At 41.0% G+C, this 18,552-nt stretch overlaps 1 protein-coding gene across 1 annotated transcript; it reads right to left on the bottom strand.

Moving 5' to 3' along the window:
- Positions 1-2,453: 2,453 nt before the first annotated feature.
- LOC144292071 (uncharacterized) lies at positions 2,454-13,746 on the bottom strand. Its single transcript, XM_077861788.1, has 5 exons — positions 13,697-13,746; positions 13,459-13,632; positions 6,012-6,079; positions 4,779-4,873; positions 2,454-3,539 (listed from the first exon to the last, which is right to left on the bottom strand). The coding sequence occupies exons 1-5, from the start codon at positions 13,744-13,746 to the stop codon at positions 3,522-3,524; spliced, it is 405 nt and encodes a 134-aa protein (XP_077717914.1). The 3' UTR covers positions 2,454-3,521.
- Between the last annotated feature and the right edge of the window lie 4,806 nt (positions 13,747-18,552).

Genomic DNA, 18,552 nt, shown 5'->3' with positions numbered 1-18,552 from the left:
AGAGGAGTTACACAGGGGCAAGAATATTAGCAGGGCTCATTGGAGGCCTTCTTAGCTCTGCTACCTGTGATATTCTTAGCTCTGCGGCCCATGGCCCCCAACAAAGTGGTAAGCTGATTACTGACTATATCCTAAAGTTACACAATCAATCACAATTTTTTTTAAATTTTATTTATTTATTCATGAGAGACACACAGAGAGAGGCAGAGACACAGGCAGAGAGAGAAACAGGCTCCATGCAGGGAGCCTGTTTTGGGACTCGATCCTGGGACTCCAGGATTATGCCCCAGGCCGAAGGCAGGTGCTAAATCGCTGAGCCACCCAGGGATCTCCCAATCAATCACAGTCTTAAAGTTATATAGGACATACCATATCCCCTTAAAAGATGATTACATTAAAAAAAAAAAAAAAGGTGATTACATGTAATTTAAGTGCACTGCTATTTATCCTGTTCAGTGACAGCAGGCTTATAAAATGGTTCTTCTATAGTATTTTAAAGTATTATGAATAATTATAGAATTATTATGACAAGTTCTTTTTTTAAGATTTTATTTATTTATTCATGAGAGACAGGGAGAGAGAGAGAGGCAGAGACACAGGCAGAGGGAGAAGCAGACTCCCTGCATGGAGCCCGATGTGGGACTCGATCCCAGGACCCCGGGATCACGCCTTGGGCCAAAGGCAGAAACTAAACCACTGAGCCACCCAGGGATCCCCTATGACAAGTTCTTATAAGCAAAAATAGAAATAAGCATCCATTTAGTTACTGACTTAATAATTACATAAAGCGTGAGATTAACATTGACCAATAGCATCTAAGCCTTTAAAATATATTTTTGGGATGCCTGGGTGGCTCAGCGGTCCAGCCTCTACCTTTGGCTCAGGTCATGATCCCGGGGTCCTGGGATCGAGTCCCACAGTGGGCTCCCTGCATGGAGCCTGCTTCCCCTTCTTCCTATGTCTCTGCCTTTCTCTATGTCTCTTATGAATGAATAAATAAAATCTTTTTAAAAAAAACCCACCTTATTTGTATATGAATCAACACTTTGAATCTATTTTAAAAGTCTTTGCAAAAAAGTGTCACTGGATTAGGAAAACAAGTAATGTTATCCTGAGGATCACATGCCGGACACTATGACCCTATCTGACACATGTTGCTGTCTTATTTCAGGTATACTAAAACCCTCTAACACAGGACACTGGGGCCCAGAGATTATAAATACTTATCCATGATTCTATAGTTACTAAAAGTTACTAAAAACCTTTGAATCCACATGTCTAGATGATTCCCAACCTTTTTAGTATTAACTATGCTGCCTTGTTAACCAGTAAGGGTTTGGTTATTTGATTCATTGCATTTAATATTAAAGGTAGCATTACTGGGGGATCCCTGGGTGGCTCAGTGGTTTAGCGCCTGCCTTTGGCCCAGGGCGTGATCCTGGAGTCCCGGGGTCGAGTCCTGCGTCGGGATCCCGGCATGGAGCCTGCTTCTCCCTCCTCCTGTGTCTCTGCCTCTCTCTCTCTCTCTCTCTCTCTCTCTCTGTCTATCATAAATAAATAAATAAATATTTTAAAAAATAAATAAAGGTAGCATTATTATAAGCAAAGCATAAGGGCATGTCAATTCCTATGTCAGGCAAGCATCAGTTAACACAATAAAAATAACCAAGACAACTAACTTAGATTCTACTTATCTCAATCCAAGTTGGTTGCCTTGGTTATTTTATTTTATTTTATTGTTTTAGTCTAGCTGATACCAGAGTTGATTGTAATCATGTAACACTACTTGGTCATAGAGGGTGCCTTTTTTTTTTTTTTTTTTTTTTTTGAGGGTGCCTTGAATAAGCTTAAGAACAGTCCCACACTCTGAAAAGTCTGGATTCTAATACAGCCTGCCAGCATGTTTCAAATGTTTCCAATTTCTTTTCCTGTGTAATGGATCCATGTCTCGAAACATCAGTCTATGAGGCATTCTCTATTTCCTCCATACCTACTATGTCTTAGAATCAAACCATATTAATGTTCCATTAATTGTGAAAGGGTTTCCTCCCAAGAGTTAAGTCTATTGACCTTCTAAGCTAGTTCTCTTCTCCAAATACCACAGCCAGCAGCCCTACCTTCACTGGCTCTCATTTCAAGAGACATGTATCTCAATTTGAGCATAAGTTGAATAAGTTAAGGCTTCTAGAGTCCATATCTTCAGATTCTCTGGACCTTGAAGAATAGATACTTTGGAGATAGAGGGAAGAACATTCTAAGATCAAAGCTTAGCAAGAACAAATGCAAAAAGAACAGCCTGGATTGTTGTATGAAAGACAGTAGCTGTGCTTAGCAGAATTAAGTATTGCATGAAAAAGAGGTAGGGGTTGAGTTTGGAAACGATTTTGGGATCAACTTGCATAGAGCTATGGAAATCAAACATATTCTATACTTAATGGAACAGATCATCCAAGAAGAGGGGAACAATAAGTCTTTATTACCTTTTCATGGAAAAATAATTCCAGGAACAATTAAGAGCAGAGACTTTGAACCATTTTGAAATCATGGTAGCGGCCATTCACTTAAAACTATTTGTCACAATGGTAAAGAACTGATTACAAAGTGAGTGACAAGGAGTATTTAATGGATAACTCCACCTATGAAACACACCATATCCAGGCAACAGACAGTAGTCAAAGCAACAAAAATTTCATTATAAAGAACTAACTCAGAATTGTCTATCTCTGAGTAATGTTGAATAAAGTGTACCCGGAATACATGGTGGGGTATAAAACAGACCACTATTACGAGGATGAAGAAGAAGCTCTTGATTTGAGCTCTGTATTCTTGATGAGCCCACATGTCAGGCCAGAGAGCTTTTATCAGTTGAATGATGACACCCATCTGTATTAGAAAGAGTATCACAACCGTTGAGATCATAATGACAATCATAGAGTAGTTCAAGATAATGAATTCCCCACGGCTGAGATCTTTGTAGAACTCAAAGCATCGTTGTTCTGAGTAACTTGGATGTATGCCATATTGTAAAAATAATATTGGCAAAAAAATGACGCCACCCACGGTCCAAATAACAATGCTTAAAACTATCACATGGTACTTTTGCAACTGTTGCATTTGCAGTTTCTGAAAATAGATGAGCAATCGGAGGATGACAATGGCCACATAGAAAACAAAGGTGAAGTACATATGACCATATATTATGCTGCTGACCAATCGGCAGAGGAAGGAACCGAACTCCCAGACCTCTAAGAAATAATAGCTGAGGCGGAATGGGAGGCTTACCAGGAGGATTGAGTGTAGGACTATGATATTGAGAACAATCATGGCAATCATTGATTGGCTTTTCCTTTTGAACATCATACATGACATCAATATGGTCCCAGTAGTGCCTCCAAGCAAAACCATGCTGTAGAGTGTTATCAGAATCATCCTGCAGTGCCCCTTGCAGTGGCCTTGTTCTGTGTTTGAGGCATTTGGCAGGGCAGTCGTATTGATGGGCTCCATGTTTCGCCACAAAATTCTTAGAAGACCATAAACTCCTAAATCAAAAGTTTTACAAAATTATGATGGATATATTGAAACTACCCAGCAACTATGCTTTAATAATAATTGACTTTTGCAATCCCAGCCAACTGTTTACAATCCTCAAGCTATATCCCCAATAAATATGGTCAGGTACTCCATGTAATTACCCCAACATATTGAAGAGACAGAGTGAAGCAAAATCACACAAAAAAAGTTTGTTTAAATATGGAATTCATAAATAAATAAATAAATAAGGAATTCATAACTGTGCACCCAGACCTTCTATTATCAGATATGTCTAAGCTCACATACCAGGGATGGAATTACCATGAGAGATGTTAGCCTATGGTATGAAATTTAAGGAAGATCTAAAAACTCAGTAATCAATATAAACAATATTTTAATGCAATTATTAAAAAAAATCAAAACTAATGCCAAAAATTCATGATGAAAAAAATAACAAAATTTTAAATAAGGGCACACACACACATATCAGATCTACAAAGGTCACTCCTCCTATTGTCAGAATGCAATTTGGGATAACAACAAGATCATATAAATTGTCTGCAATTATTGTGAGAAGATGCATCAGGCAACATTTTAACACATTTTCTATTAGGGGCACCTGGCTGGCTCAGTCGATAGAGCATATGACTGGACCTCAGCATTTTAGACCCATGTTGGGCATAGAGCCTACTTTAAATAAATAAATAAATTAATATAATATTTTTCTGAATAGCTTTTGAGCTCTCTTTTCCTCTTGCTAACACTGAATCTTTTCTAAGACTAGTGTGCTACATTTTGGTGAAAAGTTGGGGTTGATGGGCAAGTTCCTTTTAGTTTTTATTTTAGTTTTCCAGGTATGGATGTGTAAGGAGCAGTGCCGGCATAGCCATCTGCCATCCTGCAAATAAGCTCCAAATCTGTCGCTGAGTCGCTGTGGGAATGAGCATGAGTCACCTGGCTCCAAGGAGCTCTGGCTGTGACACGGGAAAGGTCGTACTGCCTATGTGAAGGGGTTATTGGAAAATTAAATGAGCTAGTGCACTTGATCGAGACTGCTTTATAACAACAGCAAAAGAGCCACATTAAAAAGTTATGATTCTTAACATGAAACAGAAACAAAAAGACATTTACCCCATTCTCTTTTCTCTATACCTTGGCAGATATACAGTTATGTCACATAAAATTGTTATGGCATCAGTAACTATTTAACGAATACCTAGCAATGAAAAATAAAACACTTTTCAAACCTTTGACTGGACAGTAAGGGACTCAGACATCAAAAGGTCAGAATTCCCCATCCAGAAGGATCTGTGTCCATTTTCCTCATGTATCTCCTGCCCACCTGGCCAGAAGCAAAGTTTGAGCATTTGCACCTGAGGGTAAAGTTATTCACAGTGAATGTCTAAAATATCTTCGAATTTTTCATCTGCTACTCCAGAATCTCAGTAGAGGGAATAACTAATTTTTTTTAATTTGTGAAACATTACATTGGACGTGGCGTATTTAAAGCTGTTAAATAAGATTTTATTCTAACTCAAAAACGTAATTATAACTTGCATAACAATCTAAATTTTGTGTGCTGGAGTATGCATTTTAACAAAGTACGTATATTTAAAATATATAATGCTTATGTGATTTTTGTGTGAAACAGAGTAGCTTTATATAACTTATGAACAAATATGATACCAATTCAGTTTTAAAATTTTGGCAATCCTCAAGTCTTAAGAAGGCAAGATTCAAGTTTGAGGTTATTTTAAAGCAATGAAAATCCATATTATTGGGGATCCCTGAGTGGCTCAGAGGTTTAGCTCCTGCCTTCCACCCAGAGTGTGATCCTGGAGTCTTAGGATGGAGTCCCACATTGGGCTCCCTGCAGGGAGACTGCTTCTCCCTCTGCCTGTGTCTCTACTTCTCTCTCTGTGTGTGTCTCTCTCTCATGAATAAATAAATAAAATCTTAAAAAAAAAAAGAAAATCCATATTATCTATCAGTTCCACAATTTAAATGGACATGCCTCTCAAGGCAGTCTGACATTTGGAAATAGGGTACCCTGCCACTTACTAGCTGCCTAATCATGGGACAAATGTTTAATTCTAAAGTTGTCTCTTCAGCTGTAAATATGGGAATGAGATCAATTTTGTAAGAAGGAAGTTAGACTGCGTCTATAAAAAACCTAAGAGAGTCCCTGACATAGGTCATGAAAGTGCCAATGCCACTTCTCCCTCCATAATGTACACAAAGATGTTTCATAAACACAAGATCCCATTCTTCTGTAGTTATTTATTTCTCAGCATGGTCCTAAAAATATTTAAATTTAGGACCATGCGTGGGGACTATGTTCCACTTTTTTTCCCTTCAGGACTTAATGACACTACCCTCTCCCCCAAACATGATCCCTCAACAGCTGTAATTTCTAGATATTTCTTTGCTTGTTTTCTATGCAAAAAAAAAAAAAAAAATGACTAACCCATAACACTTACTTGTTCTTTCCCTCTTACAATTTGCTTCTGGTGGAAGACTCAGGGCACGCTGCTCATTTGTTGGTGATCTACATCAAGGCAGACAATAAGAACAGGTGGCTAGAATCGAGACTCCACTAACAACAAGTCAAGAGAAATCTTGGGATGGATTATAAATGATGAATGCACTTTAGACTGAAGGCTTCTGGAGCTGAGAGGTCAAGATGGAGGAACCAGATAGACCTCCTCACCACAAACGGATGTCTGTCTCTATAGCTCATGGTTAAACAGATATAAAAGCATTCCTCTAAGTAAAGACTTTCATTTTTACTATCAGTGATTTATTTGTAGAAATGTTTCTTCTTAGCTCAAAAACCTTACAGAGTTTGCTTTTTTTTCAAAAGCTGCCTGTTATCATCCTTGCATGTTTTACCCCAAATCTTTGACATTCAAAGTGTAAGAATGACTGAGAGGGATACTTTCTCTGAGACTTCCATATTCTCAACAGTGTGCTCAAAATATAGCTCTGTATTTCAATTGTCAAAGACTCCCTTCCTTCATTAACTATATTTGGAGATAAGGGTCTTTTGTTTTTTTTTTTTAATTTTTTTTTTTTTTTTTTTTTTTTTAATTTATGATAGTCACACACACACAGAGAGAGAGAGAGGCAGAGACACAGGCAGAGGGAGAAGCAGGCTCCATGCACCGGGAGCCCGACGTGGGATTCGATCCCGGGTCTCCAGGATCGCGCCCTGGGCCAAAGGCAGGCGCTAAACCGCTGCGCCACCCAGGGATCCCGATAAGGGTCTTTTGAAGTCAAAACTCTGGTGCTATGACTTCCACAAGAGGGCTCGTTTCAGTTTTCTCAAAAGTCTTTATTTTTCTTACATCAACTTCATTTTCCACCTTCATAGTCATCTTCAGCTGTGCTAAGACCTCAAAGCATATTTTGGAGGAAGCACTGGGTTTAGGGCTTATAAAGATGCAAGAGACCAACATGCCTTCCAGTGGCAGGCAAACCCAGCCCCAAATCCTATTACTGTTCAGTTATAGGAATTCAAGAGGATAACAACTCTATCACCTATATCGCAAGTTCGTGTCAGCCTACATTTAGGAAACTGATAAATTCTTATTTACTTTGGAAAAATGAGTATTGTCCTCACTTGCACTGTCTGCTACTCGATCATCAAACAGTGCTTATGGCCACAGATACAGGACAACAGAATCTAAAGGTAATGGAGCCATAGGCTTAATTATTTCCAACAAAACAAAACCCTCTCAGTAGAAGATGAGATCTCTAACTCTCATTGTCAAAAGCAGTTTATACCAACTCAACTCAGCTGGGAAAATTTCACATGGAACCATTTCAATCGGTTTAAAATGTCTCTCTTTAATCAGATTAATTTGAAAATACAAATTCTAGTTTATAGGTTTGGATTGATCTGGCAAGCCTCATTTTTCAGATAAAACCTGTTCCTAGAATCCACAGGATAAAGCATGTTCCCATAGAAACCATGCTATTTTTAGGGGTTGCTTGTCTGCTGAAGGACTAACAGGGAAATGAGTTAGGCGTGACCAAGAGTTGCACACAAAAATAAATTCAGTTATAATTTGGGACTACGGCCAGCACACAAATTAATTGTTCTCACAGATTAAAAAAAAAAAAATTCTTCTCACTGATGATGTAAGGATTTCGAGATACTAAAATGTGTATATATTGTATTTACAGCACAGTGCTGTAAATCCAATACATATTTTTTCCCACTATGCCTAGGATTCAGCTCTTTTTTCCTTGGACAGTGCCCAGATTTAAAACAAAACAAAACAAAAACCTTAACATGAGAGCTTAGAAATCACCAAGTCCAGAAGAAAACAAACAATTGTGTTCATTAACAGATGAAGCCACCACAATTCAGAGAGTTTAGAAAGTTATCACAGGCCGTAGGGCCGATTAAGGAGTAGAAAATGTTGACAGCCACAAACTCGTTTCAAGCCGTTATGTCCACTACACCACAACGTACAATGGTGAACTTGAGATAATTTCTGGGAGCCCCATTAACAAATTAGGGCTTCAATTTCCACCTTTTCTGTGATATCTGGAATTTTATTTTTGGAATGAACCTTACTGCTTAAATAAAAGTACATTTTAAAATCCTAGAAAGCTAACACTCTTCTTCAAATGTAGTTCTTTGCCTCCAAAGAAACTGTTAGAGGAAGACACTAACCTTGGTGATTACCCTAAGTTAGTTTTCAAAAGATGAAGTCAATCTGTCCTGTGCAAGAGCAGGTCTGAAGCAGATGCTGCTAGAGGTGCCACCATCTTACCCACTCTTGCCCCTTCGCGGAAGATGTCATCTGAGAAGGCCATTAGTAGGCAGTCCCTGCCCCTGGATGACGTGGTGGGGATCGCTTACCATTCTGCAGTGGTTACATGGCCACTAGGGAACATCCTTGAGAGAGTGGGAACAAAATCTGCAACTGCTGGGACACCTGGGTGGCTCAGTGGTTGAGCATCTGCTTTTGGCTCAGGGGGTGATCCTGGAGTCCAGGATCAACTCCCACATTGGGCTTCTTTTGGGGAGCCTGCGTCTCCCTCGGCTTGTGTCTTGCCTGTGTCTCTGTGTGTCTCTCATGAATAAATAAATAAAATTTTACCAAAAAACATTCTGCAACTGCTAATTCCCAAACCTATGTCTTCTCATAAGTCATTAGCCAAGCCCTTGATGTGCCAGCCATGATGCCCTGTTTGACCCAAGGCACCCAGAAGCTAAGACCACCCAGACACTGGATGCAGCACCTGGGACGGGAACCCCTCCCAACTCTGAGTATCTGTGTTCTTGGTCCCTCTCTTCATCCTCCTCTGTGTGTTCCTGTGGGTAGCTCAGTCTGCCTCGCTCTCTCCCAGGCGCACCATAACTTTCCTCCATGGAGACAGGGGATTTGAAACCAGAAGGGTCCAGACAGACCATTCCCCATCCCTCCCCTGCATTTCACAGACAGGAGTGGAGGCCCAGGGAGGCCACTCTGTCCCTCTCACTTTTCCCCCTGAGGAAAGTGACTCAGGGCAGCATTTCTTTTTTTTTTTTTTTAAGATTTTATTTATTTATCATGAGAGAGAGAGAGAGAGAGAGAGGCAGCGACACAGACAGAGGGAGAAGCAGGCCCCATGCAGGGAATCCAATGTGGGACTCCAGGATCGTGCCCTGGGCTGAAGGCGGCGCTAAACCGCTGAGCCACCTGGGTTCAGAGCAGCATTTCTGAGCATCTTTAGGTGCCAAGCAAACTGAAGAGCAACAAATAAGCATGTTGCAAGAAACTCATTTTCTTTTCCAAATGTTATAAAATTTGGAAATTCCAGTCTTGGGCCACAAAGGACTGGCCATAGAGATTTATTGGTTTTAGATTTATGGTTTTAGATTTTCAAGTCAAAATGGGTCCCGTGGTGACCTGGTTCACACTTCGTTCAAAGAACTCAAATAAATATCATCAGCCATCGAAGATTTCAGTCTCCACGTCTGAGGAGCACATCTGACGCCTTCATATAAACCTGACATTTCCTTCTGGCTAAGTAAAAATATACTGATTCTGTCTCTTTTGCCAGTGACTACAGAACACCTCGCTCTTCACTCTTTTGCGGGATCTCATTAGAATGAAGAGCAATTTCACTAATCACTTTTTACTCAGAATTTCAGCAGACCCCTTAACAATAAATTCTCTTCAAGGAGAGGCCCCAAGCCCTAAGGGATTTTCCTGATCAAAATCGGACACCTTGTTCGGAGTGTGAAAAGCAGTTTTAATTAGGTGCATGAGCCAGACAGTTTTTCAAGGAAGGAAACCTTCGTGATATTACAGTGATTGCCCTGTTATTAGTAAATTTTCAAAAGAATACAAAAGCTTATAGAAGTTGGTGATGGGCACAGCTGATTACATTTTGCCAATGCTTCGGCAGAAAAGCCCACTCAAGAAGACTGGATTGTTATCACACCAGAGCGCAGATGAGGTTTAATTTCCCTGCGGCGGTGTAACACTTCCTATATTGCCTTCTGGATGGTTCCAAATTGCTAACAGACTGTTGTGTCACTGCATTATGTGGAGGCAAAGGGGATCTGGCACAGTGCTTGAATTGGGCACCTGGGACAAGCTAGACAACTGGAGTTTAGATGCAGATTGGCATCATGTGATTTTGGGCAAGCAATAGAATTTTTTAATCCCTTTATTTTTCAAATAGGCATCATATAATCTTTTCCCTATCCTAGGAGGGGTTTTTCTGCTTTTTTGTTTTGTTTTGTTTTTTAAAGAGGAACACAATGTAAAAGTGACACCTCCACCAAAAGCACCTTGCTTTCTCAAAATATTTGTGAATGCTCCAAGCATTCTCTAAGTCTGTGGTTAGAATTTTTCTTTTAAGGAATTAAGAAATGTCAGAGTTTCTTATGATTAACTAATGGCTTTAAGTCATGTGGATACTGGCTCAATGGGGACTTGGGGACATCATAATTAATTTTGGCTTAATTATGGGCACTGGGGAGAAAGATTGAGTCAGGAAAGATGAAGCTGAGGGAATGGACTCCACCCAAGGGGAGTCCCAAGGAGAGTCCCAAGGGGAGCAAATGGGGGTAGCTGGGCAGTCCAATGGCAAATGGGGGTGGCTGGGCAGTCCAATGGCATGCTCCATTCTGGCAGGTTCAACCTGCTGTGAAGGATAGAGAGGTAAGAGGGATTCCAGATGGTGGATGTGACCCAAGTCCAGGCAGGTAGAGTCAATGAACCCAGTATTATGTTCATTCATGAATGGGCCCAGTGAGAAGGAACCAGAGAGTAAGCCAGAGCTTTCAGCTTCAACCCACATCGGGGTCGGTGGGGCAGCTTATTAACAGGGCACTTCCTGATACTGTGTGCATGGGACCAAGCATCCACACTTTCAGCAAGCTCCTGGGTTATCTTGATGCAATCCTTCGGCGGACCACCCCTAAGGATGGTGAAAACAGGCCTATCTTTTCAGGTGTTAGTAGCACAAAAAAGGGCTAGAGAATACCTCAGGGTCGTATCCCTAGAAAGGAAGCTGATATTCTAAAGAAACTATAGTAGGATCAAATTCTTATGGAGCGACAGCAGACTAGCAGGCAGGAAATGTCCAACCCAGGGGGTAGTCAAGTGTGTTCACTGCATACACGTAGATGAAACATCCTGCTCTACTTCCTGCCCTGATTATGGTCTGAGAGATATGATCTTAAGGCAGGGCTTATAGGCATATCCAAGTCCAGGATGTGGGGATACGTCATATCTAGCCTAGCTTCACTATGTGTTTATAGCCCTGGCCCCCATGTCCAGGTGCTGGGTACAAATGTCTGATTACAGCGCTGGGTCATTTGCCTGAGCCCTGGCCACCAGCATGCTGGAGGGAGAGGTTCTGGCAATTTCTCTATTATAGTGGGAGACTGGTCCAGCTTCCCATCAAAGGTCTATTACCAGGACATTCCATTCCATCTGAGTAATTTAAGTTAAATACAATTCATAGAACACAAAGTTAAACAACCATGATGTAGGAATTAATTGCTTCTCCTTCAGAAGCAGCATGGTGTTGTAGGAAGAGCACGAACTTAGGCGTCAGGTGTCAGACACACACACACACACGCACACACACACGCATGCATACACTCTCTGGTGAACCAGAGTTGTTCAGCTACAACTGGTCCTCCCTGATCGGATGAAATCTCAAAAGTCAGTTAGAGGTAGAGAAAAGAAATTTAAAAAATCAATAAGATTTTCAAGATCTGAAATAAAGTAGAAGTCGCAGTGTTTTTCAAGATACTGAAATGGTATTTTCCTCGTTTCTCTGTCAAGGAATTTCTCTGGCCCCTAAAATCTGTCCTCGCCAGGAAATAATTAGCTATGTAGTTTCCCTTTCTTATCCTCAATTTCTACCCCAAAGTGGAACTGTGGCAAGCTCAAAAGTTTTATACACAAAATCAGATCCCCGTGCTTCTCTGGTTCCCATTCCCACCCTTCCCAGGTCCAGACACAGATGGGGGCTGAGACTTACCTCCAACACAGAGGTGAGGCTCAGCATCCTCAGGCTCTCCTTGCTTATGAATAAAAGAAGCCGTACTAAATCTGCATTGCCTGGCCTAAATCACACTGCAGACTGGTAAGATGCCAACATTCTCTGTAGCCCTACTGTACCCTGGGCTTCAGAAGAAGGGTGGATGTTAACAACCAGCTCCGGGAGATAGAGCAGATGTGGGTGGGGGCCTTACTGCTAGCTGATGAGTACATATGGCCTGTTCAGGAAATGACATAAAACAAGACTCTCTTTAGGCAGAGTGACCTATTTTAATCCCCAGAGAGATTGAAAAGTAGCTACTACACCTTCCTTAATTCTCCCCAAGAGGGGAAAGAACCTTTGTCTTCAATTGTTGGGATGGCACCATGGCTGCCTCTCTCCCTGGTGGTCTGCCTCAAGCCATTGTCTTCCCATTTATCCCACACTGCCTCACAAAGCCTCTCTCTTGGATTTCTCCTTCTATTTCTCTTGCTCATTGTCCTCTGCCATCAGACATGGGAGGTCTATCTGATTCTCCGTGCGATGGAACTGGGCTGGGAGAAAGCAGGCCTCACTTCTCAATTCAGGGTCAAGAATCTCCAAGGCAATCAGACCATTTCACATCTAAGAGCAAACACCTCTTAGCACAGCCTCTGTCTCTGCTCTGCACCTGGATGTGTGTCTCTACAGCCCTACTTCTCTCATCCTGGCTCCAGATCCTCCAAATCCTATCTGCCCTGCCCTATTCTTTCCATGTACCCACAATGCAAGGGAGAGGAAAACCTGGAGAGGCCCAGGTAGGAGGGGACCAGGCAAGGAGACAGCTCAAGGCAATAAAACTGTGCCTTGTCACATGTCCCAATGCTCAGGGGAAAAGCAGACTAGAGCAGCAGGTTGGCATCAGTGGCATGGGGTCCACCCAGGCTAAAATTGGCTTAAAACTATATAAGAAGTAATTTCTTTTCTTTTTTTTTTTTTTTATTTATGATAGCCACAGAGAGAGAGAGAGAGAGGCGCAGAGACACAGGCAGAGGGAGAAGCAGGCTCCATGCACCGGGAGCCTGACGTGGGATTCGATCCCGGGTCTCCAGGATCGCGCCCTGGGCCAAAGGCAGGCGCCAAACCGCTGCGCCACCCAGGGATCCCCAAGAAGTAATTTCTTAATTACGGTTGATAAAGTACTGTAGATTACAAGGACTTGCTTTTTTTTTTTTTTTTAATGTATAACCAATACATCCCATTTCACAACTGAGGAATAAAAGCCATCATCATATTGTTTTCAGTGTTCAAACTCTGATGACAAAGCCCCCGATACTTGCATTTTTGGAAATAGAGATTTTATTCTGAAGTCCCACCCCAGGTCATTTAAAGAATCTCGAGAGTAGCTTATACTCCTGTATTAAGTCAGTCTTCCTTGGTGCTTACCTGCTGCTGCCACCTGTCCAGAGAGCACAGAACCAGCTGTCCCCATCACTGCTAATCTCTACATCCACTGATTTCTGGATGCATGTACAGGTGCCACGCTCTGTAGGTATGCTGTGCTGGCTGAGATCCAGCCTGTGATAGACCTCCAGGATCCAACAGCTCCAAGGCAGGCCTCTGAATCACCATGGTAACTGAGAATCAACCTTCCTTGGAACCTGGGAGCTCCAGCGGTCCTAACCTGCTTGGTGTGCTGTTGACAGCAGCTGATCCTGCAATGTTTCCCTTCATTCTAGAATATATGCCCCATCAGGGTGTCACACAGCAATAATCACTGGAGACAAACACAATTGCTTCAGGCTTTTAGACACCAGCTCTTTGAGTTTGTACGCATGTGTCATCTTCCCATTGAAAGAAATACTAAAAGAAATAGTAAAAGAAATGGGATCTGCATTAGGAGGGGGTGCAGTACCAGCCTTAAGTCATGCCTTGATTCAGTCCTCCTCAGAGACTATCTAGGCTCTGGTATGACAGCAAGATCACCCATTTAATCCTTCCTGGACCATGAGATTTCTCTTCCAGGTCCGCATTGGCCCTTTTGGATAGCTGGTTTCATTTGCGACCACTCAAACCATCAAATGTGTTTTATTTAACTGCTTTAAACCTCAAGGAGATATTTGTGTTCTACTTACCTTCCTCCCCGTAAGGCCTTTGGCTGCTACAAAAAATTCTGCAGATCTGAATACATATACCAGCAATGCCTTTTATTTATCTTCACAGATCAGGATTTCTAAATTCTAGGACTTTGCTGAACCACAGAATTGTGACACATTTCTTCTTTCGAAACAGTAAGTACTTGACCTACATCACTGAGAGGGGTCATGGAGGACACAAGTGTCTATATCAGTAGGAGCAGACAACTACAGTCCTCCATTTCACAAAAATAAAAAATCTGGTGCTCCCAAGCCCTAGGAGGAATGCCACTTTGGAAATTTGAGGGTTTTGGCATGTGTTTAGGTTCTACCTAGCATGACGCCCTTTCTGTGCATTCCTGCATGCTCTCTCTCTTTTTTTTTAAATTTATTTTTTAAAGACTCTATTTATTCATGAGAGACACAGAGAGAGAGAGAGAGGCAGAGACATAGGCAGAGGGAGAAGCAGGCTCCATGCAGGGAGCCCGATGTGGGACTCGATCCCAGGGCCACATCAGGACCTGAGCCAAAGGCAGAACAGGAGAGAAAGTGTAGATTTCTAACTAGAGCAGAGGAAATGTCTCCCAACCTCCAGCCTCCCTGAGCTTTACCAACACATATCCCTGGCTCTCAGCTATCTAAGACTTTTGTATGCCAACTTTGGTTTCATTATATGAGACTATAGCCATACTAGAAAATAAATGCCAGAGAATATTTAATTATATATATACATACATATATGTATATACACACACACACAGACACACACGTGAGTTTCTGGCAACATGCTTGTTTGATGCTCTTCAGTTTGCTTGGCACCTAAAGATGCTCAGAAGTGCTGCCCTGAGTCACTTTCCTCAGGGGGAAAAGTGAGAGGGACAGAGTGGCCTCCCTGGGCCTCCACTCCTGTCTGTGAAATGCAGGGGAGGGATGGGGAATGGTCTGTCTGGACCCTTCTGGTTTCAAATCCCCTGTCTCCATGGAGGAAAGTTATGGTGCGCCTGGGAGAGAGCGAGGCAGACTGAGCTACCCACAGGAACACACAGAGGAGGATGAAGAGAGGGACCAAGAACACAGATACTCAGAGTTGGGAGGGGTTCCCGTCCCAGGTGCTGCATCCAGTGTCTGGGTGGTCTTAGCTTCTGGGTGCCTTGGGTCAAACAGGGCATCATGGCTGGCACATCAAGGGCTTGGCTAATGACTTATGAGTAGACATTAGCAGTTGCAGAATGTTTTTTGGTAAGATTTTATTTATTTATTCATGAGAGACGCACAGAGAGAGAGGCAGAGACACAGGCAGAGGGAGAAGCAGGCTCCCCAAAAGGAGCCCAATGTGGGAGTTGATCCTGGACTCCAGGATCACCCCCTGAGCCAAAGGCAGATGCTCAACCACTGAGCCACTCAGGCGTCCCAGCAGTTGCAGATTTTGTTCCCACTCTCTCAAGGATGTTCCCTAGTGGCCATGTAACCACTGCAGAATGGTAAGCGATCCCCACCACGTCATCCAGGGGCAGGGACTGCCTACTAATGGCCTTCTCAGATGACATCTTCTGCGAAGGGGCAAGAGTGGGTAAGATGGTGGCACCTCTAGCAGCATCTGCTTCAGACCTGCTCTTGCACAGGACAGATTGACTTCATCTTTTGAAAACTAACTTAGGGTAATCACCAAGGTTAATGTCTTCCTCTAACAGTTTCTTTGGAGGCAAAGAACTACATTTGAAGAAGAGTGTTAGCTTTCTAGGATTTTAAAATGTACTTTTATTTAAGCAGTAAGGTTCATTCCAAAAGTAAAATTCCAGATATCACAGAAAAGATGGAAGTTGAAGCCCTAATTTGTTAATGGGCCTCCCCAAAATTATCTCAATATTTAAAGAATTGTAATTCTCTAGGATTTTATTTTTTTATTTCTATTTTTTAAAAGATTTTATTTATATATTCATGAGAGAGAGAGAGAGAGAGAGAGAAAGGCAGAGAAAGCAGGCTCCATGTAGGGAGCCTGATGTGGGAATTGCGGGACTCGATCCCGGGACCCCAGGTCACGCCTTGGGCCAAAGGCAGGTGCTCAACTGAGCCACCCAGGCATCCCAATAGTTATATTTTTAATTTGGGGAGAACCTCCATACAGTTTTCCATAGTAACTGTACCTATTTACATTCCCACCAACCATTCACAAATGTTCCCTTTTCTCCAAACCCTCTCTAACACGTCATTTCTTGTCTTTTTGATAATAGTCATTCTAACAGATATGAAGTCATATCTCAAAAACCATCATAGTTTTGATTCAAATTTCCCTGATGATTAGTGATGTTGAGTACTTTTTCATGTGTCTGCCATCTATATGCTTTCTTTGGAAAAAAATGTCTGTTAAAGTCCTGTCTGATTTTCTAATCAGATTTTGTGGCATTTTGCTGTTGAATTATATGAGTTGTTTATATATTTTGCATATTAATCTCTCATCAGATATATGATTTGCAAATATTTTCTCCCATTCCATACGCTGCTTTCTTGTTTTGTTGATGATTTCCTTTACTGTGCAGAAGCTTTTTAGTTTGATCTAGTCTCACTCATTTAGTTTTGTTTTTGTGCTTTTGTTTTTAGTGTCAAGTCCAAAAATTCATCACCAAGACCCCACATCAAGGAGCTTACTGTTTGTGTTTTCTTCCAGGAGTTTAACAGTTTCAAATTTTATGTTCATATCTTAATTCATTCTGTTAATTTTTGTGTATGTTTTTTTAAAAGATTTTATTTATTTATTCATGAGAGACGCAGAGAGAGAGAGAGGCAGAGACACAGGCAGAGGGAGAAGCAGGCTCCATGCAGGGAGCCCGATGCGGGACTCGATCCCAGGACTCCAGGATCATGCCCTGGGTTGAAGGCAGGCACTAAACCGCTGAGCCACCCAGGGATTCCCCAATTTTTGTGTATGTTGTAACACAGTGGTCCAGTTTCATTTTTTTTGCATGTGACTGCCTGGTTTTCTTAACACCGTTTATTGGAGATTCTTCTTTCTGCCTTGAATATTCTTAACTCCTTTCTCATAAATGAGTTCATTTCTGGGCTCTCTATTTTATTCTATTGATGTATGTGTCTGTTTTTATGCCAATAGCATGCTGTTTTGATTACTATAGTTTTATAATATAGTTTGAAATCAAGGAGAATGATGCCTCCAGCTTTGCAAGATTACTTTGGCTATCTGGTTCTTTAATAGTTCTATACAAATTTTAGGATTTTTTTCATTTGTGTGCAAAATGATATTGTAATTTTGATAACAATGGCATTGAATCTATGAACATTTTTTTGAACTGAATCTATGAACATTTTAACATTAATTCTTCCAATTCCATGAGCACAGAATATCTTTCCATTTATTTGTATCTTCTTCAAATTATTGCATCAATGACTTATAGTTTTTGGTATACAAGTCTTTCACTTCCTTGATTAAATTTATTCCTCGGAGGGGGATTTGATGCAATTGTAAACGGGATTGTTTTCTTAATTTCTTTTCCTGATAGCTTGTTATTGATGTATAGAAATGCAACACATTTTTGTATGTTATTTTGTATCCTCTAAATTTACTAAAATTGTTTATTAGTTCATACTTGAAAAATCATAAAAGACATATATATATATATATATTTGAAGATTATATATAACAACCACAGGAAGCCCACTCTGAAACAATTTATCAGTTTATGCATCACAATACTGTCAGCTGAAAGACATGTGTGCAGGCAACCAAGCTTTATACCTAGTTGTACAGTGGATTGTTTTGCAATTAGTGGGTATTAAATTTATACAGAATCCGAACCCCCAAACCTTTGTTTTTAACTCAGATATTAGAACTATACCAAGGAATTCTAAAGTCTAATTGGATGGCCTTTGAGAAATGATTCCATCTTTACCATATTTATTTGTCAGTAATGAATGCTATTTATTTATTATGTTTAAAAAGATATGTTAAGATACCTATACAAAAATCACAGGCTTACTAAATCATTCTAGTCAAAGTATCTTGAGTTCTCTAAATTTAAGGTGTATTATATGGAATATATACATCTCAATTTTCTCCTGAGCATAAAGCAAAGCCAAGAAATTTTGGTACACATTAAAAAAGGTCTATGAATGTAATAATCTATATGATATGATGCTTGTAGTCTTTTTTATTGTTATTATTTGGAGGAGCAGCTTTTTCAAACACAGAAAATATTATAAAATGTGCCTTTAAAAAAATAAAATGTGCCTTTTAAAAAAGATTTATTTATTTATTTGAGAGAGAGAAAGCAAAAGAGAGCACAAGCAGTGAGGAGAGGGAGAAGCAGGCTCCCCACTGAGCAAAGAACCCAACTTGTGGCTCCATCCCAGATCTTGAGGATAATGACTTGACCGGAAGGCTGACACTTAGCCA

The sequence above is a fragment of the Canis aureus genome, chromosome 21 (assembly GCF_053574225.1).
Source record: "Canis aureus isolate CA01 chromosome 21, VMU_Caureus_v.1.0, whole genome shotgun sequence".
Taxonomy (NCBI): domain Eukaryota; kingdom Metazoa; phylum Chordata; class Mammalia; order Carnivora; family Canidae; genus Canis; species Canis aureus.
The sequence above is the reverse complement of the archived record's forward strand: the minus strand, read 5'-3'. Positions and strand labels throughout refer to the sequence as shown.

What these genes read in the sequence shown, in the direction of transcription:
- LOC144292071 (XM_077861788.1), bottom strand. Translation starts at nt 13,746, where the DNA reads ATGAAGGGAAACATTGCAGGATCAGCTGCTGTCAACAGCACACCAAGC. An exon ending in TGGACAGGTGGCAGCAGCAG is followed by an intron (nt 6,080 to 13,458) that starts GTAAGCACCAAG and finishes GCCTTGATGTAG; the next exon opens with ATCACCAACAAATGAGCAGC. An exon ending in TTGTAAGAGGGAAAGAACAA is followed by an intron (nt 4,874 to 6,011) that starts GTAAGTGTTATG and finishes GCTTCTGGCCAG; the next exon opens with GTGGGCAGGAGATACATGAG.